The sequence below is a fragment of the Scyliorhinus torazame genome, chromosome 4 (assembly GCF_047496885.1).
Source record: "Scyliorhinus torazame isolate Kashiwa2021f chromosome 4, sScyTor2.1, whole genome shotgun sequence".
Classification (NCBI taxonomy): Eukaryota; Metazoa; Chordata; class Chondrichthyes; order Carcharhiniformes; family Scyliorhinidae; genus Scyliorhinus; species Scyliorhinus torazame.
The window spans coordinates 124,029,505-124,057,491 of NC_092710.1; the positions used below are offsets into that span (position 1 = coordinate 124,029,505).

Genomic DNA, 27,987 nt, shown 5'->3' on the forward strand with positions numbered 1-27,987 from the left:
AAAGAGGCCGGCATTCTGGCCTTTGCGTCCCTAGTAGCCCGGCGAAGGATCTTGTTAATGTGGAAAGAGGCGAAGCCCCCAGCGTGGAGGCCTGGATAAATGATATGGCTGGGTTCATAAAGTTGGAGAGGATAAAGTTTGCCTTGAGAGGGTCTGCGCAGGGGTTCTACAGGCGGTGGCAACTGTTCCTAGACTATCTTGCGGAGCGTTAGACAGCAGCAACAGCAACCCAGGGGAGGAGGGGGGGGATATCTTTTTGGGGGGGGGGGGGGAGGGAGGGAGGGAGGGGAGGAGGGAGGGAGGGGGAAGGTTTTTTTTCTGGGGGGCATTTGACAAGAAAACACATGAATGATCCGGAAAACTGACATGTACGGGAGGAATCCAATGTGCAAAGTTCTGTATCATATTGACTTGCCATGTTCATGTCTTGCTATGCGAGCCCTGATCGCCCGCCGTAGAATCCTGTTCGGCTGGCGGTCAGCAGCACCACTCAAAGCTGCAGACTGGCTGTCCAACCTCTCGGAATCCCTCCAAATGGAGAAAATCAAATTCGCCATCCGAGGGTCAGACGACGGCTTCCACAGGGGAAAGTAGCCAAGGCGTGAGATGGAGGGAAAGACCTGGGGGAGGGGAGGGGGGGGGAGGAAGCAGTTAAACCGAAGAGAAAGGTGAACCACAGGAGAACAGGGTGGGGAGAAGGGGGGAGGGAAAGAGGGAAGGAGGAAGAGACAGGGAACACGAGAGAGGAACCAGAGAGGGAGGGGAGGCGAGGGGATGATAGCCGGAAGGAAAGCACGGGAAACAACAAACTTGGCAAATACAGTAACAGAGAGCAAGAAAAGATGGGAGAAAGGCGGGACGAACAGCCAAAGCAGAGGTGAATGTGCAACAACAACGGCAGCGAAAACCGCCTGGAACAAGCAAGTACCAACACCAACACCAGATCCATTCGCGTATTGTCCTCTCTGTATTGGACATAACTACTGGAATTGTTTCTCCGGCACCCAAATGTATATGTGCCTCCCCAGTTCCACCCCCCCTCCCCCCCGCAAACATGTGTCTACTTATTTGTTAAATGAAATGAAAAGAAAATCGCTTATTGTCACAAGTAGGCTTCAAATGAAGTTACTGTGAAAAGCCCCTAGTCGCCACATTCTGGCGCCTGTTCAGGGAGGCTGGTACGGGAACAGTACCAGCCTCACATGACAATGGTAAACATTACAGAGTTGCTGTTTTTGAGCTGGTGTACAATATTTTACCAGTTTTTAAAATATATATTTCAATCTGTGTACATAATTGTAAATATACTATGTTCAAAAACCCAATAAAACACATTTATTTAAAAAACCCAGAGTAACATACCCAACTTCCCCCCGCCCTAACTCCTAACCACCCATACATTAGATTCCCTGCCCTTATTCTCCACTTCCATGCCTCCCATTCCACCCCACTTCTGCATATGGGCAATATCCCTTAAAGAAGTCGATGAACAGCTGCCACCTCCGAGCGGATCCCTGTACTTAACTCCTTAAGGCGAACTTAATCTTCTCTAGCCTGAGAAACTCTGACCCACACCCCCGACTTTCGAGGCTCCTAGTCCCTCCATTCCAGCAAAATCTGTCTCTGGGCCACCAGGGAGGCAAAGGCCAAGACGTCGGCCTTTCTCCCCCCACCCCAGGCTCCTGGATCTTCCAACACTCCAAATATTGCCACCTCTAGACTCGGAGTCACCGTCCCTTCCAGGACCTCTGACGTGACATCTGCGAATCCCTGCCAAAATCCCCTCAGCTTCGGACACGCCCAAAACATATGTACATGATTGTACCCTCCTGTCCCCAACCCCCGTTTGACATCACCTTATCCTGTAGTCCCCTCAGAGGGAGCGAGGGAAGCTTGGAACCTGCCTCCGGATAAAGTCCCGTACTTGCAGGTACTGAAATCCATTCCCACCCGGTAACTCAAACTCCTCCTCCAGCTCCTCCAGGCTCGGGAAACCCTCCTCACTGAAAAGGTCCCCAAATCTCTCAATCCCTGCCCGCTGCCACCTCCTAAAGCCCACATCCAGCCCCCCTCCCCCCAAAGCGAACCGGTTATTGTCACAGATCGGTGACCATACCGACGCCACCTCCTGTCTCATATGCTGCTTCCATTGCCCCCACCCTCTCAGGGCTGCCACTACCACTGGGCTTGTGAAGTACTGAGCCGGCGAGAACGGCAGAGGTGCTGTTAACAGAGCCTCCAGACTCGCACCCTTGCACAATGTCGCCTCTACCCGCTCCCACACTGACCCCTCCCCCACTACCCACTTCCTAACCATCAAAATATTAGCCGCCCAGTAGTAATTAATGAATTTCGGAAGGGCCAGGCCCCCCTTCCTGCGCCCCCGCTCAAGAATGACCTTCTTCACCCTCGGGACTTTCCCAGCCCATACAAAACCCGGGATCGCCGCGTTCATTTTCCAAAAAAATGCCTTGGCGAATACCTTATTTCTAATGTTTGCCAATATAAATCTAATTCCATTAAAACTACCTTTGTTTTCCTAACATATGAAATAAATTAACATTCCATAAAACTCAGCTGGATCAAGTTACTTCATCTTCTAAACAGGTGAAATAACTTCCACCGCACCAATCCGCAGAACAGTTCCTGTTCATCGTGTTTATTAGAAACCTATAAATCATACAATTACAGAATCATAGAATTTACAGTGCAGAAGGAGGCCATTCTGCCCGTCGACTCTGCACCGGCCCTTGGAAAGAGCACGCCACTTAAACCCACACTTCCACCCTATCCCCGTAACCCCACCTAGCCATTATTTTGGACACTAAGAGCGATTTAGTATGGCCAATCCACCTAACCTGCACATCTTTGGACTGTGGGAGGAAACCGGAGCCCCCGGAGGAAACCCACGCAGACACGAGGAGAATGTGCAGACTCCGCACAGACAGTGACCCAAGCCGGGAATCAAACCTGGGACCCAACAATGCTAACCACTGTGCTACCGTGCCGCCCTAGAAAAAGGAATTTAGGCAAAATATAACAAGTAGGTCAAATAAATTCTGCCATACATCTTTCCTCCCTCCCCCACCAATCTGTCCATTGACTAACTACCATAAGGAGAACAAACGTGCACAAAACTGGGGAGGTGGTGGCATAGTGGTATTGTCATTGGACTAGTAATCCAGAGAATAATGCTCTGGGGACCCAGGTTCAAATCTCGCAACTTCAGATGGTGAAATTTTAATTCAATAAAAATTTGGAATTAAAAATGTAATGATGACCATGAATTCATTGGTGATTGTCGTAAAAATCCATCTGGTTCACTCATGCCCTTTAGGGCAGTAAATCTGTCATCCTTACCTGGTCTGGCCTACATGTGACTCCAGACCCACAGCAATGCTGCCCCTCAAGGGCGCTTAGGGATGGGCAATAAATGCTGGCACAGCCTGCGATGCACACGGCCCATGAATGAATTAAAAAAAAAATCATGACACAGCATTGACTGTAATCACGAGCTGTTCTTGTTAACATATTGAAATCTTTGAGAATCTTTTACACAAAATTAACCAACTCCTAAAAGTACAAAGAACAGAACTGCAAATCAAGAGTTATGTGGTGAGGGATTGAATGTTTGAAGTTGGTAGATGGGGTGCCAATCAAGCAGGTTTCTGTGTACAGGCTTTGAGGAGTCAGGAGATGAGTTACTCACAGTTGAAACTGAAATTAGAAATGGTGTTAACCTAGGGGCAGCACGTGGCACAGTGGTTACCACTGCTGCATCACGGCGCCGAGGTCCCCGGTTCGACCCCGGCTCTGGGTCACTGTTCGTGTGCACATTCTCCCTGTGTTTGCGTGGGTTTCGCCCCACAACCAAAAGATGTGCAGGCTAGGTGGATTGGCCACGCTAAATTGCCCCTTAATTGGAAAAAATTAATTGGGTACTCTAAATTTATAAAATTAAAAAAATTTTTAAATGGCATTAACGTGCACCCTCCTACTTCCTGGTATATAAACACAGAGCCATCCATTCATAAAGTTGTTCCAACATTAGATTTTCCATTTACAAAATGAGAATTAAGACCTTCTGTTCCAACTGTTAAAGTGCACATGCTACAGGAAAAAATGCTTACTTGTGCTTGGCAAAGGGAGAACTTTGAAGGGCAGAGCCAGCAGTGCCATGTTTTCCTTGTTGGCGCAGAATGTCTCTTGGTGGTTTTGCAGAAGTACTCAAGTATGCCAACTTCACTTGACGACCTGAAGATGGAATCATTGATCAAATCATTCCATTTTTGGCACACTTCAACAGCATACTGAATGTTTGTTGAGTCAATAAAATTTACATCAATCTCTGCTGCTGGGCTAATGACATGATGGTGACACATTTTAACAGACTATGGAAATTTCATGTTCTCTTCCCCACTCCATTTGCAGGCACAAGTCAGAGGTTTCTGTCCAAAGTCAAATTATTTTCAAACCAAATTTGCATTCATCTGTGCTTTTGTGCTGAAGTAGAAAGGTAATGAGGTCAGTCACAAAAATCAAGTAGATGTTCACGATTGAAAGCATTGTGGGGACCTTAACAAAATACACATCTACACACCAACAGTCACAAGCTATAGATACAATAGCGAAAGTGTCAAGCCTCTGGTATGGGTCTGGAAATTATACAAATATAACAAATACAAACAGACCATGTGCCCCCCCCACCCCCCCCCGAAGCCTGCTCCGTCATTCAATACAACCATTGCTGATCTGCTGTCCCACTTTCCCAACTACTCCCCATACCGCTCGATTCCTTCAGTCCAAGAATCCATTTACCTCAGAATTAAATATACATGACAATGAAGCATTTTGCACCTTCCCAAAAATATTCAACTTTTCCATCTTACTGCCAAAGCGAGTAGCCTCAGATTTTCCCATATTATACGACATCTGCCCCCACCCTGTTGCCCACTAACATAACCTGTTTCTTTCTGCAGCCTCCTGGTATCCTCTTCACTGTTTACAAAAATAGGTGAATATACATCACCACACTTGGACACAACATTAAATCTCTTTGTCAAAGTCATGATTACAGAATATAACTAGCTATGGCCCAGCAAGTATCTACGCAGCACTCCATTGGTTACATCAGCCAACTTGAAAAAGCCCCTTTAATATACATGTTCTGCTCTGCTTCCTGTCCATTAAACAATCCTCTGACCATATTCACCCCAATTCCATGAGCTCTTATGTCAGGTACTGATCTTTTGTGTGCCAACTTATTGAATTACATTGTCCTGGCTACTGGACTGAAATGGTTTTAGTAACACGTCAGTTTTCAAATTGGATTTGTTACAGGTGATGTCTCAATTTAGATTGGGAACAAAAATTCAACAGGGTGTCATTGAAAAATTCCCAGAATTGCCTATGCAGAAGTTGTTCTTTTATGTCCTGCTTTTATGGTAGAGACTAATGCTGTGGGCAGAGCCTCATCGGAACTTTTGAAATTTGGCACAAGCTTCAAATAGAAGTTAATGCATGTTTGTTGCACAGCCTCCCTCAACATTCCATCATACCTCTCAAAATCTGACTCACACTTTCAAAAACAGATTATTACAATGTCGCGTTTGAAATCCTTCAAGCAGTAGAACTGCAACTCACTTTTGTCACCATACAACATTTCATTTAACTTCAGGTAAAAAAAAACAATTCCAAAGGGTCCCTGTCTAGTGACCTCCAATACTTAATGAACAATTTTAAGTTTGAATCTTTTGCCACACCATAAAAGCTTGCCAATACAAATGTTTCATGGCCTTTACTTCAACGAAGTGTACAAAGTTCACACTGACCTTTGGGCTTATTAGCATGTGCAGAACTAATGCTTTGCGTCAGCATTTTAAATTTCAGTTCTCTTTCGTCATAAAGTCTCAGATATAGCTCACGCCATGATTCGTACTCCTGGGGCTCCTCACTTTTGAAATCTTTTTTACAATGCTTCATCCAGAAATGGTCAGTCTGTTCAATAAAGCTCTATTTAAGGTAAACAAACAAAGCGCCCACAGAGCTCATCAAAAAGAGGGTCTATATGATTGACATGCCAGTTTTGCACTTGGGACTACATTCATCATTGCGACTCATCCTGTAAACTAAAATACTGAATATGGGATTGAAAGAATGTGTTTTCAAAAAAATACAGAATTAGGATATCAGTTTTACTAGAGAATGGATCATGGATTTGAATGGTTCAGTTTCTCTTTAAAGTTGATTAAATTTTATTACTGATATTCAATAATACCTTTAACAAATTAAAGTCATGGTGGTTTTTACCTGTTTAAAGCTGCCACCATTGTTTATTGTGTAATCTATTCTCTCTCCACTGTCCCTTGCGCACATGTTCTTCAGTCATTTGGAATACTAAAATTAATTTTAAGTATTGCAATGTACTTTAATACAAAACAATCAAATGGTTATCTCTTTTATGCCCAAGTACCTTCGGAGAATGTTTTCTTGAGCAATTAGCTAAATTACTCGTTAAACAATATTTCACAGAAGTTTGTTTGGGTTTCAGAACAAATAAAACAAGACCATCCCCTGTTCGTGGCTAATCAATTACATAATGTTTTACTTATCTTAAGAAGAACTTCTCTTGGTGATTCACCCAAAATTATGTTTAATAAGTGCATTAAATGTTATAACTTGAACATTTTGTCCTTGCAAGTCGCAAAGGAAATTCAAATGGAGATGTGTGAAATCTCTTTAAAGAACTAAACCAGAGAATTACAGATTAGCTCATCATTGGTGGTCGGAATAGGTAATGGAAGCTTTACTCAAAAGACATCAAAATATCTTATAAAACTCAAATGAAAATAAAAGGTTTGTGTGTATTTCCAAAATGGTCATGCTTGATTAACCTAATTGAATTCTTTAATCCCGCCACAGTTTCTGATTTTATTATATTGATTGTCAATATCCACGCACGAGGTGACCAAACATTTCCACCAATTTATATTGGGAAGACCAAAGCTATCGTCTTCAGTCCTTACCACAAACTCCTTTTCTCAGTCACCGTCTCCATCCCTTGCCCTGGCAACTGTTAGAGGCTGAAGCAGAGCGTTTTGAGCTCAAGAGTCAAACTTGACCTTGAGATGAGCCTCCAACCACATAGCCACTCCATTACAAGAATTCCCTACTTACAATTCTATAACATCGCCTGCTTGTGATCTTACCTCAGCTAACTGCTGCCGAAACGTGCATCCTTGGTTTTATCATCACTAGTCTCCACTATGTCTTTAAACCTGGCCAGTATCCCATTTTCCACCCTCCAGAAACTGTATCCCTTGAAAATTCTGCTGACTATATCTTGACTTGCACCAAACCCCATTCACCAATCGCAATGCTCACTCACCCAAGTCAGTTGGCTCTCAGTTTAGCAACACAATTTAAAAATGCTCTACCTAATTTAGGAATCCCTCCCAATCCTGGTAGAACCCTCCAGCCCCAAATACTCAGATCTCTGCAGCCCTCCAATTCTTACCTCTCCCGCATACAGACCTTGGCATCCATGTTTTCAGATGTCTGGACCATAAGATTTGGAATGTCTCCCCCCCCTCATTAAGGAGGATAGAGATGCAGAGAGGCAAAGATGCTCATTAATGCTTCTTTAAGCTGGTCACCTAGCTGGTGGCTTGGTGTCAAATTGCTCCAGTGAAGACCTTTAGCATGTTTTATTACATTAGAAGGTAGTGCATCAATGCAGGCCATTTGTTGAAATAATAACAGAAAAAGAGTAACCAGTGTAATCTATTATACATAATATATCTGGGGTTTGGTATTCCACAATAAGATTTGCTAAAAAAAAAAAGAAGAGGCATGCAATCGAACCTTTTTGGCTTGCACTCACCAATGATTCACTTGAAAACCAGTAGTAAAGGGAACAACAGTTTATACTACAGGAGAAGAGTGCTGATTGGTAGGCAAGTAATCTTTGATTGATAGAGGCATTGCCATGGAGAATGCACCCAGGAAACATCCAAGTTTTTGTTTAATTCAAACTAGGTAGGTCGACACCAGAGTGGTCAACGTATTACCCCCTAGAGAATGACTGTCGCCCAAGCTTTTGTTAATTGAAAAAGGTGCAACATTCGGGGAACGAGGCAGAGATGCTCACTCTCCCACCATTTGCAATGGTGCTGAGAGCAACAAGGGACAAGTGTGGGATAGTGCAGAGGGAGGCGGAGCATCGGGTCTCACGGACGATCTACTGTTCTATATTTCAAACCCCTTTGGCAGGTATTGGAGGGATTATGGGTATATTGGAGTACTGTGAAGAGCGAGGTTTTTTCGATTCAAGCAAGAGGGCAGGAGAAGAGACGGGGGAGTTGCATTTAGAGTGGTGGGGGCAAGCTTTCGGTATCTGTGTATTCAGGTGGCGCGGAATTGGGAGCAGTTGCACAAGCTGAATCTGGCTCGGTTGGTGGAACAGGTGAAGGGGGATCTTAGGAGGTGGGATGCGCTCCCGCTGGCAGGACAGGTGCAATCAGTGAAGATGAGAGTCCTCCCGAAGTTCTTGTTTGTGTTTCAGAATCTCCCAATCTTCAGTCCAAAGCTTTTTTTTTTAAGGAGGGTGAATGCACTGATTTTGGGGTTTGTCTGGGCGGGTAAAGCACCACGGATGAAGACGGTGTTGCTGGAACGAGCCGAGGTGGTGGGGGGGGGGGGTGGGGGTTTGTTTAGCTCTCCCAAATTTGATGAATTACTATTGGGCAGCGAATATAGCCATGGTTAGGAAATGGGTAGTGGGGGAGGGGTCGGTGTGAGAACGGATGGACGCAGCCTCTTGTAAAGACATGAGTTTGGGGGCACGATTGACGGCGCCTTTACCGTTCTTGCCGGCCAGGTACTCCCGGTGGAGGTCCCGAGGGTGTGGAGACAGTGGCAGCATCACCCGAGGCTGGAGAGGGCTTCTGTTTGGACAGTTATCTGTGGGAATCATAGGTGTGCTCTGGAGGGCATCGGGAGTGACAACGGGTGGGAATTGAGCCTTTTGGGGACCTATTCGTTGGGGGCCGCTTTCAGAGCTTGGTGGAGGAATTTGAGTTGCCCGTTGGGAATGGGTTCCAGTATCTGCAGGTATCGTGCTTTCCTCACCTGCTGCCCCAGGGGCTACAGGACAAGGTGGTGTCAAAAACAGGAGTAGGTGACGGTAAAGTGTTGGAAATTTATAAGGGGTTGATGGATTGGGAGGGTGCCCTGATAGGGGTAGTGAAGCATAAGTGGGAGGATGAGTTGGGGAGGGAGGGGGAGGCTGGAGTGTGGAAGGAAGCTTTGAAGAGGGTGAACGCAGCCTCGTCATGTGCATGTGAAACTTATTCAGTTTCAGGTGGCCCACAGGGCACATATGACTGTGGACAGAATGAGCAGGTTTTTTTGAAGGGATGGAGGATAGGTGTGGGCGGTGCATGGGTGGGAGGTAGGGGAGTGGGAGGTGGGAGGGTGGGGTGTTAGGTATTTAGATGGTTTGATTATTTGCAGCCCTGTTGGCTTATTTGTTTTATGGTTGTGTTTGATTTGTAAATATATATAAATGTCTCAATAAAATATATATATATTTTTTTTTTTTAAAAGAAAAAGGTGCAACAACCATGCATTGCATCTTATTCAATTAAAGCTTTGGGCCATCCATTCCCTGGTTCATTCCCGAGGAGAAATGCCTTGACCAGAGTTAACCTGCCTGGTTTAAATTTAAACAAGAACTTGCAGTTAACCGATCTCTGGTGCATTCTCCAAGGCAACATCTCTACAAAGACTAATCGGGGATAGATGGGAATATGCAACTCTAAAACACAAACAGATCAGCCATGACCTTATTGCAGCGTTTTTCAAACGTTTTGCCATTTTTACCAACCAGCCATCCTTCGCATACTAGCAGGCCGACCTTCGCGATCATGCTGGCTGAACCTCAGGAACAATGCAACCGTACTTAGAGACCCACCATTTTTGCTTACCTTTAATGCGACAGACGAGCCTGCTGGATCCTCACGATCTCACTTCACAGACTACGATAGCGAAGAAGAGGTCCTTTGGCCCATGGAGTCTGCATCGACTCATGAAATGCCCTGACCTGACCACCAAATCCCACTTGCCAGAACGTGGCCCATAGCCTTGAATGTTATGGCATACCAAGTACCCATCCGGTACATTTTAAAGAATGTGAGCATCCCACCTCTACCACCCTCCCAGGCAGTGCATTCCAGACCGTCACCACTCTCTGGGTAAAAAGGTTTTCCCTCAAAAACATTTAGTCATTGTGGTAGTCGGTATTAGGGGTATTACGGTACCCAGGTTGATGGTGAAGACCCAGTGCTGTAAGACCACTGGTGTGGGAGGTACCTGAGACATGAAGATCATTGGTGAAGCCTGCCTGCTGGTTTCGCCCAGTAAGGTGGAGTATAAGAGCCTGTGTCTCCCTAGCAGCTGCGTTCTGTACCTGTGCTGCTGGGGAAAACATCTAGTTCAATAAAGCATTCAATTGTCATCCAATCTCGCTTCTGGAGTTATTGATCGAGCATCAATTTATTGGACTAGATTTTAAAGAATGGAGCTCCGAATCAAGCCGGAGTGTCTGCAACCCATGCGGCAAACTCAGCGGCAACCTTCAAACACTGGCTGGCGTGCTTCAAAGGGTACCTCAGGACGGCCACGACTGAACCTATGGAGGACCAGAAACTGCAAGTTCTCCACTCGAGGGTGAGCCCAGAGATCTACATCCTCATCGAGGATGTGGACGTTTTCTAGGCCGCAATGACCCTGCTGAAAGGACACTATATTTGTCCAGTAAACCAGGTCTACGCCCGACATCTGCTAGTGACGAGGCGACAAATCCCCAGGGAATCGGTGGAGGAATTCAACCGTGCGCTCCTGGTGTTAGGTAGGAACCGTGACTGACCGCAAGTTTCAGCATGAGACCACACAGAACTTTTCATCCGGGACGCTTTCGTTGCAGGTATGCTGTCCTCCCAAATCCACCAGCGGCTGATAGAAAAAGAGACAATAGGCCTCAAGGAAGCAAGGGCCCTTGCTAGCTTCCTGGATGTGGCCTCCTGAAACGCCCGCGCTTATGTACCCGACCGCGCGGCGGCCCCTTGGGCAGCGTAGAACCCCCCCGCGGCCGACTCCGATGCATCCCCCATCCCCCCCACAAGCTTGCACTGAGCGACTACCAGGCAACCCCGGGGGGCCCCGCTGCTATTTTTGTGGGCAAGCCAAGAAACCCCGGCAGCGCTGTCCGGCCCGCTCCTCCACCTGCAAAGGATGCGACATAAAAGGTCCATTTCGTGGCGGTATGCCAGGGGCCGTCGTCGCGGTCTCCGGGGGCGAACCGGGACCGCCACCACAACCCTCGCCACGAGCCATGTGCGGTCAGCGGGTGCCGCCATCTTCCTGGTTCCAGAGCCATGTGGGGGCCCCGGGCGCCGCCATCTTGTTCCCCAGGGACCACGTGCGACGGATGGGCGCCGCCATCTTGCACCCCCCCAGCCATGTGCAACCAGTGGGCGCCGCCATCTTGGCTGGAGTCTCAGGACCCCGGTTCGGATGACCACACACCTCCCGAGGAAAACCTCCAACTTCTGCCACGACTTGCCTCGGTGACCCTGGACCAGTCTCGGCTCCGAACGTGACGACGACCGTGCTCATCAATGGCCACGAAACATCCTGCCTGATAGACTCCGGGAGCAGAGAGAGCTTCATACACCCCAACATGGTAAGGCGCTGTTGTCTTCTCATCCACCCAGTTAGTCAAAAAATCTCCCTGGCCTCCGGGTCTCACTCTTTAGAGATCAAAGGGTTCTGTGTAGCGAACCTCACGGTCCAGGGAAGGGAATAAAAAATTTCCGCCTCTATGTCCTTCCTCACCTCTGCGCTGCCACGCTCCTGGAGTTAGATGTCCAATGTAATCTCTAGAGTTTAACTTTTAAATTCGGCGGCCCTATACCCCTCCCTCACTGTCTGCAGCTTCGCGACCCTCAAGGTCGATCCGCCTTCCCTTTTTGTGAACCTCACCCTGGATTGCAAACCCATCGCCACCCGGAGCAGATGGTACAGTGCCCAGGACCGGACCTTCATTAGGTCGGAAGTCCAGCGGTTACTGAAGGAAGGCATTATTGAGGCTAGCAGCAACAGTCCCTGGAGAGCTCATGTAGTGGTTGTAAAGACCGGGGAGAAGCATAGGATGGTCATCGATTATAGTCAGACCATCAACAGGTATACGCAGCTCGACGCGTACCCTCTCCCCCGCATATCTGATCTGGTCCATCAGATTGCACAATACAAGGTCTTTACCACGGTGGATCTAAAATCCGCCTACCACCAGCTCCCCATCCGCCCAAGCGACCGCAAATACACTGCATTCGAAGCAGATGGGCGGCTCTACCACTTCCTAAGGGTTCTCTTCAATGTCACAAATGGAGTCTCGGTCTTCCAATGGGAGATGGATCGAATGGTTGACCGGTACGGTTTGCGGGCCACGTTTCCGTACCTCGATAACGTCACCATCTGTGGCCACGACCAGCAGGACCATGACACCAACCTCCAAAAATCCCTTCATACCTCAAAAATCCTTAATCTAACCTACAACAAGGACAAATGAGTGTTCAGCACTGACCGTCTAACCATCCTCGGCTACGTAGTGCATGATGGAGTTATAGGCCCAGATCCCGAACGCATGCGCCCCTCATGGAGTTTCCCCTCCCCCACTGCTCCAAGGCCCTGAAACGCTGCCTGAGATTTTTTTCATATTATACCCAGTGGGTCCCCAACTATGCGCACAAGGCCCGCCCACTAATTCAATCCAAAGTTTTTCCCCTGTTGGCAGAGACCCGCCAGGCCTTCAGCCGCATCAAAGCGGACATTGCAAAGGCCACGATGCACGCAATCGATGAATCCCTTCCCTTCCATGTCGAGAGCGACGCATCCGACGTAGCTCTGGCGGCCACCCTCAACCAAGCGGGCAGACCCGTGGCCTTCTTCTCACTCACCCTCCACGCTTCAGAAATCCGCCATTCCTCAGTTGAAAAGGAGGCCCAGGCCATAGTAGAAGCTGTGCGGCACTGGAGGCATTACCTGGCTGGCCGGAGATTCACTCTCCTCACTGACCAACGGTCAGTTGCTTTCATGTTCGATAATGCACAGTGGGGCAAGATAAAGAACGATAAGATCTTACGGTGGAGGATCGAGCTCGCCACCTACAACTATGCGATCTTGTATCGTCTCGGGAAGCTAAACGAGCCTCCTGATGCCCTATCTCGCGGCACGTGCCACCGCACAATTGGACCGACTCCGGACCCTCCACGAGGACCTCTGCCACCCGGGGGGTCACTCGATTCTTCCATTTCATTAAGACTGCAACCTGCCCTCCTCCATCGAGGAGGTCAGGACCGCCACCAGGAACTGCCAAATCTGCGCGGAGTGCAAGCCGCACTTCTACAGGCCAGAGAAAGCGCACCTGATAAAGGCTTCCCGTCCCTTTGAACACCTCAGTATGGACTTCAAAGGGCCCCTCCCCTCCACCGATCGCAACACGTACTTCCTGAACTTGATTGACGAGTACTCCCGGTTCCCATCCCTTGCCCCGACATGACTGCAGTTACCGTCATAAAAGCCCTCCACAGTATCTTTACACTGTTCCGTGTTGGGCAGCACGGTAGCACAAGTGGATAGCACTGTGGCTTCACAGCGCCAGGGTCCCAGGTTCGATTCCCCGCTGGGTCACTGTCTGTGCGGAGTCTGCACGTTCTCCCCGTGTCTGCGTGGGTTTCCTCCGGGTGCTCCGGTTTCCTCCCACAGTCCAAAGACGTGCAGGTGGATTGGCCATGCTAAAAATTGCCCGTAGTGTCCATAAGGGTTGGGAGGGGTTATTGGGTTGCGGGGATAGGGTGGAAGTGAGGGATTAATGTGGGTCGGTGCAGACTCGATGGGCCGAATGGCCTCCTTCTGCACTGTATGTTCTATGTAATCTATGTAATCTATGTTCGGTTTCCCCGCCTACATACACAGCGATAGGGGGTCCTCCTTTATGAGCGACGAACTGCGTCAAATCCTGCTCAGCAAGGGCATTGCATCGAGCAGGACGACCAGTTACAACCGCCGGGGAAACGGACAGGTAGAGAGGGAGAACGGAACGGTCTGGAGGACCGTCCTACTGGCCCTACGGTCCAGGAATCTCCCAGTCTCCCGCTGGCAGGAGGTCCTTCCGGATGCTCTCTACTCCATCCAATACAATCACTGCTGTGTACCACGACGAACCAGACACCTCACGACTGTCTCCTTGTCTACCCTAGGAAATTCTCCCCTGGGATCTCGCTCCCAACCTGGCTGGCAGCTCCTGGACCCATCCTGTTCCGCAAACATGTGCGGGCGCACATGTCGGACACATTGGTCGAGAGGGTCCACCTCCTTCACGCTAACCCTCAATACGCCTACGTGGCATAGCCCGACTGCCGACAGGATACGGTCTCCCTACGGGACCTGGCGCCCGCTGTGTCCCCACCCACACCCCCACCACCCACACCCACCGGCGCACCCCACAGCCGTCCCATTCCCAGGTGGATCGGTTCTCCCACTGGTCCCATCTTGGGGTGATGAGGCTGCCGAAGAAGCCGAAGCCATGCTCCCGGAGCCACGGATGCCCGAGCCGGCGCCTGCATCACCGCCCGAACTGCGACGATCGCAGAGAACGACCAGGGCCCCCGACCAACTAATTGCTTCATTTTGAATGTAAATAAATACTATAAATAGTTGAGTCATGTAACGAGGCAAAACACTGTACTAATGTATACCAGGGTACCACCATAACCTCAACCACTGTATAACACGAGACCACCACCACCGCCGGACTCTTTATTTTAACAGGGGGTGAATGTGGTAGTCGGTATTAGGGGTATTACGGTACCCAGGTTGATGCTGTAAGACCATTGGTGTGGGTGGTACCTGAGACAGCAATATCATTGGTGAAGCCTGCCTGCTGGTTCCGCCCAGTAAGGCGGAGTATAAGAGCCTGTCTCTCCCTAGCAGCTGCATTCTGTACCTGCGCTGCTGGGGGAAACATCTCGTCCAATAAAGCCTTCAATTGTCTTCCAATCTCGCTTCTGGAGTTATTGATCGAGCATCAGTCATTCAGTGTTACATTTCTGCTGAGGACTTCAGCTGATGATTTAAGTTCTCACTGCATCCGTTGAAAAGAAAAAATCAAGAGGTTTGTCAACGAACTTGCCATGCTTAGTCTGCAAAGTTTAGAGGTTTTTAATCTTTCATTTGCCAGTACTTCCCTCAATATAATATACATGAGCTTTTGGGAATCTGATTTGCATTAACACAATTAATAAACCCATACCTCAAATCATCTTTATGCTGCTTTGTTCCAGATTTCAGCTTCTTCTTCATGGATTGTTCACCAGAAGTCCTGGAGCAGAAGTCCGGCATGGCTGGCAGCTACAAAATGGAGGGATCTGTCACGTGACCTGCTCTCTGCCAGCGCTTCTGGAGAGACCCTCCATCGTTTTTAAAAAGAATCTGCTCCTGGGTCAGCATGCTGACGTCAGGAGGAGGCAGTTTGCCTCACTGGGCTCCAGGGACATGCACGCACGGGTTGGCCGACATTTGTAAAAGCTGGTCGTGGCCGTTGGGCACTTCTTCCAGGATCAGTAACACTGCGATCAATGACCCTGCGACCCTCATACACACTGGCCCGCGACCCACCCGCTGGTAGAGACCCTGAGTTTGAAAATGGCGGTCTTATTGAATGGCAGAACAGACTCGAGCGGCCGAATGCCCTACTTCTGCTCCGATTTTGTATGTCCTTCTCATGCAGTATAAATTATTGTTCCCTCCACTATTGGTATTCTTGTGAATTTGGCCTAGAGTGCAAGACAAAAATTTTTTTTTTTTTTTTTTTAAAATAAACATTTTATTGAGGTGTTTTTGGTACAGTAACAACAACAAAATAAACATTATACATGAAACCATAAACATAGTGCAAAAGCCACTTACCTCTCGTACAGGTCCCACCCTTATTGACCCCCTACTCGAATCTAAACTACACCCTCCCCCCACCCCCCCTGCCCATCTGCTAACGATTAATTATCCGCAAAGAAGTTGACGAACAGTTGCCACCTCCGGGTGAACCCTAACAGTGACCCTCTCAAGGCGAACTTGATTTTCTACAATCAGAGAAAGCTAGCCATGTCCAATAGCCAGATCTCCGACTTCGGGGGCTTTGAATCCCTCCATGCTAATAGTGTCCGTCTCCGGGCTACCAGGGAAGCAAAGGCCAGAATGTCTGCCTCTTTCTCCTCCTGGATTCCCGGATGTTCCCACACCCCGAAAATCGCCACCTCTGGACTCAGTGCCACCCTTGTTTTTAACACCGTAGACATGATGTCCGCAAACTCCTGCCAAAATCCCCTAAGCTTTGGACATGTCCAAAACATGTGGACATGGTCCGCCGGTCCTCCCACACATTTTGCGCACCTGTCCTCCACCCCAAAGAATCTGCTCATTCGGGCCACTGTCATGTGAGCCCGGTGAACAACCTTAAATTGTATCAGGCTGAGCCTGGCACATGTTGCGGACGTGTTGACTCTACTCAACGCGTCTGCCCATAGACCATCCTCTATCTCACCCCCAGTTCCTCCTCCCACTTGCGCTTCAGCTCCTCGGTCTGCGTCTCCTCTGACCCCATAAGTTGCTTGTAAATGTCCGAGACGCTCCCTGCTCCTACCCATCCTCTGGAAACTACCCTGTCCTGAATCCCTCTTAGCAGTAGGAGCGGGAAGGTTGACACCTGTTTACGAAGGAAGTCCCGCACCTGCAGATACCTGAATTTGTTTCTCCTCGCCAACCCAAACTTTTCCTCCAACGCCCTCATTCTCGGAAAGCTCCCCTCTATGAACATATCCCCCATCCTCTCAATCCCTGCTCTCCACTAAAATTGGAACCCCCCCCCGTCCATACTCCCGGGGCAAACCGGTTATTATCAGAGATTCGGGTCCAGACCGATGCGCCCACTGCTCCCACATGCCGCCTCCACTGACCCCAAACGCTCAGGGCCGCCACCACCACTGGACTGGTGGAGTACCGTGCCGGCAGGAACGGCAGCGGCGCAGTTACCAACGCCCCCAAACTGGTGCCCTTACATGAAGCCGCCTCCATACGCACCCATGCCGACCCCTCCCTCACCACCCACTTCCTGATCATGGCTATCTTATCCATCCAATAATAGTTGCTAAAATTTGGCAGCGCCAGCCCGCCCTCTCCCCGACTCCGCTCAAGCATTACCTTCCTTACTCGCGGGGTCTTGCCCGCCCAGACGAAGCCCGTGATCACTCTGTTGACCCGCTTAAAAAGGACCGTGGAATAAAGATGGGGAGACACTGAAATACAAACAGGAATCTCGGGAGGACCGCCATCTTCACCGTTTGCACCCTCCCAGCCAGAGACAATGGAAGCGCGTCCCATCTCTGAAAATAGTCCTTCATTTGGTCCACCAGCCGGGCCAGATTCAATTTATGCAGCTGGTCCCATTCCCGTGCCACTTGGATACCTAGGTACCTAAAGCTTCCCTTTACTAACATAAACGGCAGCTCTCCCAGTCGCCTCTCCTGTCCCCTCGCCTGGACCACAAACATTTCACTCTCCCATATTAAGCTTATACCCCAAAAACCTGCCAAATTCCCCTAAAGCCCTCATGATTTCCTCCAACCCCTCTACTGGGTCCGAAACGTACAGAAGCAGGTCATCCGCATAGAGCAAAACCCCCCCATGGACCAGTCCTCTCTAGCCCCTCGAGGCTCTCAGAGCAATTGCCAATGGCTCTATGGCCAGCGCAAAACAGTGGGGCGAGGGGGCTTCCTGGAGGGTCTCGTCCCTCTGTGCAGTCTAAAATAGTCCGATGTTGTCCTATTTGTCCGTACATTTGCCACAGGAGCCTGATATAGCAACCTGACCCAGTCGATAAAGCCCCGCCTGAATCCGAACAGTCCCATTATCTCCTACAGATAGTCCCACTCTACCCGATCAAAAGTCTTTTCTGCATCCATTGCAATCACTACCTCCACCTCCCTACATTCCGGGGGCATCATGATCACATTTAACATCCTTCTTACATTGGCCAACTGCCTGCCCTTAACAACCCCGTCTGATTCTCCCTAATAATGTCCGGAACACAATCCTCGATCCTGGAGGACAAGAATTTGGTCATGAACTTGGCATCCACATTTAACAGGGAGATCGGCCTGTAGGACCCACATACTCCGGGTTCTTGTCCCACTTAAGAATCAGCAAAATCGTTGCCTGTGACATCGTCGGGGCCAACACCCCTCTTTCCCTTGCCTCATTGAACATCCTCATCAACACCGGCTCCAATATCCCAGAGAACGTTTTATAAAACTCCACTGGGTACCTCCGGCCCCGTAGGGGGTTCCGACCTGTACAGCCTGATGTAGAAATCCCTAAATGCCTTATTCACCCCTACTGAATCACCAACCAGGTTCCCATCTCTGTCCTTTACTTTCCCCATCTCCCTAGCTGCCTCCCTCTTCCTCAGCTGCTGTGCGAGCATTCTGCTGGCCTTCTCTCCATATTCATAGATCGCCCCCCTCACCTTTCTCAGCTGCTCCACCGCCCTCCCTGTGGTCAGCAAGCTAAACACTGCCTGTAACTTCCGCCATTCCCTTAAAAGCCCTACCTCTGGGGTCTCCGCATACCTCCTATCAATCTGTAGTATCTCCTTTACCAGTCGATCCGTCTATGCCCTGTCCACCTTCTCGCGATGGGCCCGGATCGAGATCAGCTCCCCTCTGACCACAGCCTTCAGTGCTTCCCACACCACCGCTGCTGAAATTTCCCCCGTGTCATTGACCTGAAGGTAGGTCTGAATACATTTCCTCAGCCGCTCGCACACCCCTTCAACCGCCAAAAGTCCCACAACAAACCTCCAGTGCGGGCGCTGGTTACGGTCTTTACTAACCTGCAGGTCAACCTAATGCGGAGCATGGTCTGAGACTGTAATCGCCGAATACCCAATGGCCACCACCCCAGCCAACAAGGCCTTGCTCAAAATAAAGAAATCATGCACGTGTGAGTAGAAGGAGAACTCCTTCCCCCTCGGCTGCCTAAATCTCCATGGATCCACCCCCCCCCCCCCCCCCCCCCCATCTGCTCCATGAACCCTCTAGCTCCTTTGCCATTGCTGGCACCCTGCCCGTTTTCGAGCTTGACCGGTCCAAGCCAGGGTCTATAACTGTGTTGTAGTCCCCTCCCATGACCAACCTGTGCGAGTCCAGGTCCGGTATCTTCCCCAGCATCCTCTTTGTAAACTCCACATCATCCCAATTTGGCGCATACACATTTACTCATACCACCTGCACCCCCTCTAGCTTCCCACTGACCACAATGTACTGACCTCCCACGTCCGAGACTGTTCTACCGCCTCAAACACCACCTGCTTATTGATCAGGATCGCGACCCCTCTAGCCTTTGAATCTAGTCCTGAGTGAAAGATCTGACTAACCCAGCCTTTCTTCAGTCGAACCAGGTCCGTAACTCTAAGGTGCGTCTCCTGCAACATTACCACGTCCGCCTTCAATCCCCCAAGATTTTACCCTCGAAGGTTCCAGGTGATCAGCCTAGTTGGGGGACTCATTGCCCCCCCTCTCTGCCGATCAGCCATCCCCTTTTATAGGCCCGCCTCCTGCCCGTGCTCCGCGCCTCCAACGGTCCATCCCTAGGCAGCCCCCACCCCAACCTCCTCTCTGTCCCTCAGCCCAAGTCCCTCTCTCATCAGCAGAACATTCCCTCCCCCCCAGTAACAACACCCTGTAACGCAACCCCCTTACTAAACCAAACATGTGCACTCCACCCACTGTGCTTCCGAGAGCTAGCTCGCCCAGCTAGCTTGGTGGCCCCCATCCCCGGCGGCAGATAGTCTAAGACAAAAATCTTTGACAGCATGTATCTAATTTGAAATAAATGGTGCCTCATCAAGACAAGTCAGATTTAAAAGCTGGAGAGAAACAATCTTCTTCCCGTTAGATTTCATGAACTGGGTGTATCTGGAAAGAGCGATCTCCTGGCATCTACCAACCGTGTTGCCTTTCAGGCATAATGCAGCTGGTAGATCGCAGCCTGGGTTTGTGCCCGATGGACTTCAGAAGGATGGGAGGGGGGGATCACATTTAAACTTGCAGAATACTGAGAGGCCTAGAGAGAGTGGTCGTGGAGAAAATGTTTTCACTAGTAGGAGAGAACTAGAACCAGAGGGCACAGCCACTGAATGAGGGGATCCTTTAAATCAGAGAGGAGGTGGAATTTCTTCAGCCAGAGGGTGGCGAAAGTCATGGTGTGTCTTTAAGACAGAGATAGATAGGTTCTTGATTAATTACAGGATCAGGGGTTATGGGGAGAAGGCTGAAGAATGGGGAAGAGAAACATAATCAGCCATGATTAAATGGTGGAGCAAGACTCAATGGGCCGAATGGCCTAAATCTGCTCCTATGTCTTATGGCCTTTTCAACAATGTTTTGACTTGCAACAGGTCTTTGAAAAGGGGTTATAGGCAACAATACAGACTGGCAAAAAGGTGGGAAGTGGTGTTTCATGGGGATGGACCGTAGGGCCACTGGCACTCAACTCAAAACGATTCGATGGAATGTGTGTTCAGAGGATCATTTTGGGTTCAAATTGGTTTTGGGAATTGTATGTACATTTTCAGAACTTGTGAACAACAGTGTGGTGCGGTAGGTATGGGTAACACTGACAAAGAATGTGACAGAATATGCATGTATTTTGCAAAAAAGAGAAGGCCAATGTGTGACTCAATGGAGATCTTTAAAATTAGGAAGGGGCTTGGCATGATTGGCATTGGAAAACAAATGTTTTCACTTGTGGGTGAATCTATAAAAGGTCATAAGTAGAAGTTAGTCATGAAGAAACTCAGAAGAAATCTCTTTACCCAAAGGTTGGTACGAACATGGAATACACTCCCACAGGAAGTAGTTGATGCAAATAGCACAGTTGAATTTAAGGAGACTCATAGAATTTACAGTGCAGAAGGAGGCCATTTGGCCCATCGAGTCTGCACCGGCTCTTGGAAAGAGCACCCCACCCAACCCCACACCTCCACCCTATCCCCATAACCCAGTAACCCCACCCAACACTAAAGGCAATTTTGGACAGTAAGGGCAATTTAGTATGGCCAATCCACCTAACCTGCACATCTTTGGTCTCTGGCGAACTATGTGTGGTAAACCACTGTTGTACTTATATTAGAGGATGTACGGTAGAACCTGCACTACAGGCTCACCTGTGGCCCCTGCCTGCTGGCTCCGCCCAGGAGGCGGGGTATAAATATGCGTGTCCTCCAGGTCGCAGCCATTTCACCAGCTGCTGTGGGAGGCCACACATCTGATACCAATAAAGCCTCAGTTTGGATTCAACTTTCGTCTTTAGTCAAATTGATCGTGCCTCACCATGATGGAGAAAGGAGTATATTAACATATAATGATAGGTTTAGATAAAGAAGCTAGTGTGGAATTCAAATGCGGGCACAGATTAATTGGGCTGAAAATGTGTTTTTGTGCTGTTGATTTATAATTCTCTGTAAAGCATTAGCTAGTATAAAGCAAACCACATCTGGCAGGTAAGAAGTCCTTTAGTACATACTGTAAAAATGTTGATGTTAATATCTTTTGAAAAGCAACTTGTCATTGAACACAAATTTTACAACCGTTTAAATTTCAGCCTTTACAAAATGTTGACTCAACGTGGAGTCAGCAGAGAAACAGGTTTTGCTCTCCTACAGCATCCTGTCCAACAACAGAGCGGAAGAGATTGGGGTGCAGTACCCAGAACACGCAAATTTATGACATTACATGAAACTAAGTGACCAGAGGAATCTTATCAGTGTTTGAGCATGTAAACATCCAACTTCAGACCCACTTACATGTGTGTATTCCTTCAAAATAATGCTGCAATAAGTTCAGTTAATTTGTGATCCTCACTTCCTTTTTAAAACACTAAACAGAACTAAACACCAAAATTACACTTTTTCAAAAACTGCTTTGCTCTTTCGTTGCTCATTCCCCAAGTTTATAGCAGAGTAACATAATTGAAAAGTAAGCTTGTCACACCTTGATGTGCAGGTTATCCAGTTATTTATTAAGGACATGCACGTGACCATTTCATCCAATATTCAGTGAACACAGGATAATTTTAAGGATACAGCATTATTTGAGATAAATTGTGGCTTCTAAAACATACACAGCAGTGGAAACAAGTACAAACAGTATATTATTACATTGCAAAAGTGTTCTCCCCGAAGGCGGGCCTTTGACTCAGTGTTTGCTGATACATGGCAGTTTTTGTCAGCCGTGGTTTGGCTTTCACTCTCAGCGGCACGGCGATGAGGCAGGTCCCAAATCCATCGCATCCAGAATGGGAATTAAACCCTCGGATGTTAGCATTATTCTGAACTACATATGCACCAGCAATCTTGCCAACTGAGCTCACCGACCACCTTCCCAGCCTTGAGTTACTTGGCGGCGGCTGGCAGCGGGTTTCTCCGTTACCACCAGCAGCCACTGGTATATCCCCATTGTAGCCACCCCACACCACCAGGAAACTTGGGGATGGGGGGGGCGATGCCGGCGGAACGGAGAATTCACCCCATTATATGCGTTCAGTCTACATAGTCTGCATTAAGGCAAAGACTGTGACAGATTTAGGATTTTTGTGTGTGTGTGTGTGTGTGTGTGTGTGTGTGTGTGTGTGTGGTGGTGGTGGTGGTGGTGGTGGTGGTGGTGGTGGGGTGGGTGCTTGGTACTTTTGTCTTGTTTTGTGTTGGCACCTGCCCTTTCAAGTCATGAAAAGAGTCAAGACTTAAAGAGCCAGCTATCTTTGAAATCTTGTATCAAACATAAGATTCATCCATTAAAAAAAAACTTGGAGTCGACTAACTTTCGACCAAATACAAATGGTGTGACTTTGATGGACAGTTATTTCCAAATGCAGTTGGCACTGAACATCCATGGAAACATTTTCTGGATTTTCATTTAAGGTTTTGTGGTTGGTCCAATCACACAGCCTGTTGGAGTTATCATTAGCTCTTGTAATGATGGAGAGTGCTATAAGAATTTGTCCATAGGATATGGGCATCGTTGGCATGTCCAACATCTAACTGGCCTCAAGAAGGTGGTGGTGAGTCATCTTCTAAATCTCTGTAGCGAGTAGTGAGAGTTTCACACAGTGTAGTTGGGTAAGTTGGTCCAGTGACTATGAAAGAATGCCGATGTGTTTCCAAGTTAGGATTGTGTACGACTCGGAAGGGAACTGCCAGGTGATGCCATTCCCAAATGTTTCTAGGCAGTAGGAGTTGCAGGTTTTTGAAGACTTAAGAACAGTTTCACATCAGACTGGTGACATTGTGCGGCGGGGCTTGGTAAGGATCATACTGTAAATATACAGCACTTTTAACTACTTGCACACAGTCAGCTTTTGTAAAAGATATTTTCTTCATTTAAAATCTGAAACACGATCTTAAGTGGTGACAGTGCTTATCAAAGATAGGTTGAGCAGATAAAGGACAAGCATGTGCATGCAAAGATAAAAAGCTAAAAATAATCCCAAAAAGGTAGCAAACATTCAAAAAACATGAACATAAACTTCAAGTTTGATTGAAAGCACCTGAAAATAAAGTACAAGATGAAGCATTACCAAGACGTGGTCATTATTCCATCGTAGACTTAATTTGAAATAAACGGTGCCACATCAAGACAAGTGAGATTTAAAAACTGGAGAGAAACAATCATCTTTGCGCCAGATCTTGCGAAGCGTGACGAGCCGGGTAGATCCAGGAAGAGGGATCGCCTGGCATCTGCCAGCCGTGTTGCCTTTCAGGCTTAAAGTGGCCAGTAGATTGCAGCCTGGGTCTATACTCGTTGGAGTTTAGAAGGATGGGGCGGGGAATCTCATTTAAACTTGCAGAGTACGGAGGGGCCTAGGTAGAGTGGACACTGGGAAGATGTTTCCGCTAGTAGAAGAGACTGGAACCCAAGGGCACAGCCTCTGACTGAGGGGACAATTTAAAACTGAGATGAGGAGGAATTTCTTGAGCCAGAGCTGGTGAAAAGTCAGATGTCTTTATGACAGAGTTGGATAGGTTCTTGATTAATTAGGGAATCAGGAGTTATGGGGAGAAGGTAGGAGAATGGGGATGAGAAACAATCAGCCATGATCGAATGGCAGAGCAGACTCGATGGGCCAAATGGCCTAAATCTGCTTCTATGTTTTATGGCCTTATGGTGATGCAATTCTGTTCAGAATAAGTGACTGCATTTCAAAACATATCACATAAATATGGTGATGCATTATAGGAGAATTATTTATATCAAAAAAATTCTGAGTTGAAGAGGAACAAAATATCTCGGAGACTAAAGTTAACTTGAGGTAATAATTATGAGGAACAAGATAAATTTAAAACTAGTCATGGTCCACAACATTAAGGGCAGTTGTTGGCAATTTAAACCAATAAATAAAAATCTTGTCACAATTTAAACACAAACTTTTAACTTCACTATTTTTCTGAACTTAGTGCGCAAAGATAAATTGTTTTGAAATGAAGGTGTGAATGGACATGGAAGCTAGAGAGTTTTTGAGTTCAATTTGCATGTGTGTGTGAGATTGAGTAACAGTAACAAGTGTCTGTTTGTGAATAAAAGTATATTATTGTACAAAACAACTTGTGGTCATTTGTCCATCATATGTGGGTTAAAGACACAGTGGTGTAGGCACAACAATTACAGAAACCTGGAAAAAAAGACTAAACTCAGGACAAAATTTCTTCTGAAGTCTGACACTCCAAACTCCAGAGATGAAGCAAAAATTAAGATTATATCCAACACAAAAATGGAACATTGTTTACTTTGCTCCCAAGGAGCTCCAGATGACCTATTTTAAGAATAAACTATGAAAACATTCTCCTCCGTTGCTATTTACTTGTCATTATAAACAGAGATCTCATCGTGAGCTTTCTCACCGGGTTGCATTCCTCAATTCGACAGAGCTGTTCTGAAGTACACCGTTCAAGCACTGGCTCGATAATTTCAAATGGCACCCCGCCTACTTCATGAATAGCTTGGTGGGAGACAGGAAAGAGAAAGAATAAAAGTTGAGATAATCAACATTTTTGTGATATACAAGCACTTGACTGTAAAGATTACCTGTAACTGCTTCAGACTAAAAAAACATCTGGATGTTCTTCTACTTCAGCGTAAATACAATTTATTGTTTAGTAATTGTCATAATATGCACCCATGCACATCATGAGGTAAAGACAGGCAGTGACATATTAGCAGTCTACAAGATTACACACTTAGGTTCAGCTCAATGGGATTGTAAGAAGGTAGGCCCTTAAGGGTGTTCTGTCTGTTAATTACAAAACCACTCTGTCCCAAAACAAGAAATATGTCATTATCTTATTATTTCCTGATCAAATCGTGCTCAGAGGTAGAAAAAGGTACAAGTTGTTTAGAGAGAGATCTATTTGCACGTTTGCTATTTCTCCTCTGCCATCTGAAGATATAAAAAAGTTATATTTTCCCAATTCCTTACAATCAATGTTGTTCTGGAGGACTCGAATACACTGTTCATACAGGGACATCATCTTCAAAATGTTTGTTGTTTTTGAGCCAGAGTACACTTGCATTTTACAGTTTAACCTCCGACCAGTAAACTCCACGGTACTATCAGGAACGTTGGGCGTTGCTGCTGGTATAAATGAGGGAACAAAATATCAGTGTCAAATGCAGAAAATTACCTTCAACAAACAAAACTGTGGGGATTAGGGACAATAACATGTCATTCACTCACGGGAGTCCGTTCCACTGATCATTTAACATCTTCCGCTCATATTTATACACAACACTGCCGACAACATGAACAGGAGATCCATCGTCAGCTCTCACCAATCTCATGCATCCTTTGCTATTTCTTACTTTATACCCATAATGTTTCCACTGCTTCTTCATCCACAGTGAATTCCTTTTTACTATTCCAATTGTGCTTTTGAAGAAAATCAAAATATAGTTGTTCCTTCTCCTTTCCCAATTTCCTGATCACTTCTAAGGTCAGATAGCCTGGAATAGTTAGCCCCCAATCACCAGAGAGTTTGTGGTCAGCTTTTTCTAACGGCCGCTACGTAATATCCTTTCAGCTGATGTTGTGCTGCCAGCTCAGTTCTTTTAATACTTATGTCACATGTATTCAATGACAGGCCTTGTTTGGATAACTGTCACTATCCTGCCCAAATGCCATGCTCACAGAACCTTACAGTACAACAGGAGGCCATTTGGCCGGTCATACCTGCGCTGTTTTTTTTTTTGCAAGAGAATCGCAATTTGGTCCCAGATCCCAGCAGTTTCCCCATAATCCTGCAATTAGTCCTCAGGTGCATTACAACTCTCTTGTGGATAAATTGATCTTCATTTTCCTTCTCATTGGCTTTTACCAATTATTTCAAATCTAGGACATTTGATTACGGACTCACTTGCCAGAGAACAGTTTTCCTCTACTTATTCTATGAAAACACCTCAGTATGTTGAACATCTCTATTAGATCCCCCTTTAATATTTAATATGCTCCGAGGAGAATAAGTCCAATTTCACTAATCTTTGCATGCAAGTGAACACCAGAATCTTTGCTCTCATCCTGATAAACCTCCTCTGTAATCTCTCCAAGGCCTTGACGTCTATCTTATAAAAACAGAATTGTATTCAATACTCTAGCTGAGACCTAAAGAAGAGATTCGTAAAGATTTAATGAGTTCACGCACGATTTACCTGTTCCGCCCGGATCTGCGTCGTGTGCAATGGGGTCGTTGAATCGCACCCAGGTCTTTCTGCATTTGGATATGGACTGTTTCAATATCTGGGGAGTCGTGAATGGTGCTGAACATTGTGCTATTAGCAGCGAATGTCCCAACTTTTGACCTCATGGTGGAAGGATGTTCATTGATGAAGCAACTAAAGATAGTTGAGTCTCGGACACTAATCTGAGGAGCCTCTGTGGAGCTCCTGCAATGATGTCTTGGGACTGAGGTAATCAACTACAACAATCAAGGCTATGGACAAAGTGCTGGAAAATGGGATTAGAATAGATGGGTGCTTGATGGCCAGCCCACACGATGGGCAGATGTACATGGGATAACATGGAATTGCGATACGGTGGATACAAAATTGGCTTGGGTATAGGAGACAGAGGGTGATGACAGATGGCTGCTTTAATGACTGGAAGCCATACTGGGTCCCCTTCATATAGAACAACATAGATGACTATTAGGGGGGGGCAGGAGCACCCGGAGGAAACCCACGCATGGTTTTGGGGGAGGGAGGACTGTGGATCAAGGCGCTGCACAAGATCAACTCCACCTCCTCATGCACGGGGTAAGCCTGACACAGCTCAAGGTGGTGTACAGAGTGCACCTAACCAAGGATGAGTGGAAGTGGAGGACAAGTGTGAGCAGCGTCAGCGGTGCACAACCAACCAATGTGCGCCACTGTAAATATGGAAACGTGATTATGAAGACTATGGTCACAGGTGCGGTGACATACATGTTGCTGACACGGTTGTTCTTGTTTTTTCTTAAATTTTATTTATGTGTGGTGTAAATGTTGATATCAAGTGTAAAAAAGTTCAATAAAAATACTTCTAAAAAAGGTTATAGCTTATGGAATAAAAAGGGACAGTAACAACATGAATACAAAATTTGCTGAGTCACAGACAGTAGAGAGTGGTAGTTAATGGATGCTTTTCAGATCAAAGGAAGGTTTGTAGTGTTCCCCAGGGGTCAGTGTTCAGACTCTTGTCTTTCCCAATATATATTAATGACATAGATCTTGGCATAGGGGCACAATTCAAAATTTGAAGTTGAGACAAAACTCAGAAGCATGTGAACAGTGA

The 27,987-nt window shown here is 47.2% G+C and overlaps 1 protein-coding gene across 2 annotated transcripts in view; it reads right to left on the reverse strand.

The window, feature by feature from the left end:
- The window catches only part of eloal (elongin A, like), a 144,698-nt gene that overhangs the window by 12,618 nt on the left and 104,093 nt on the right, over positions 1-27,987 (reverse strand). The window contains exons 6-9 of one of the 2 annotated variants that reach the window (XM_072498583.1): positions 25,642-25,794; positions 25,067-25,164; positions 5,832-6,012; positions 4,131-4,254 (exon numbers count right to left, since the gene is read on the reverse strand). In XM_072498583.1, coding sequence (XP_072354684.1) covers positions 4,131-4,254; positions 5,832-6,012; positions 25,067-25,164; positions 25,642-25,794 — 556 coding nt within the window. Of the gene's footprint in view, positions 1-4,130; positions 4,255-5,831; positions 6,013-25,066; positions 25,165-25,641; positions 25,798-27,987 lie in introns of both variants that reach the window. The other variant, XM_072498582.1, reaches the window with a different exon arrangement.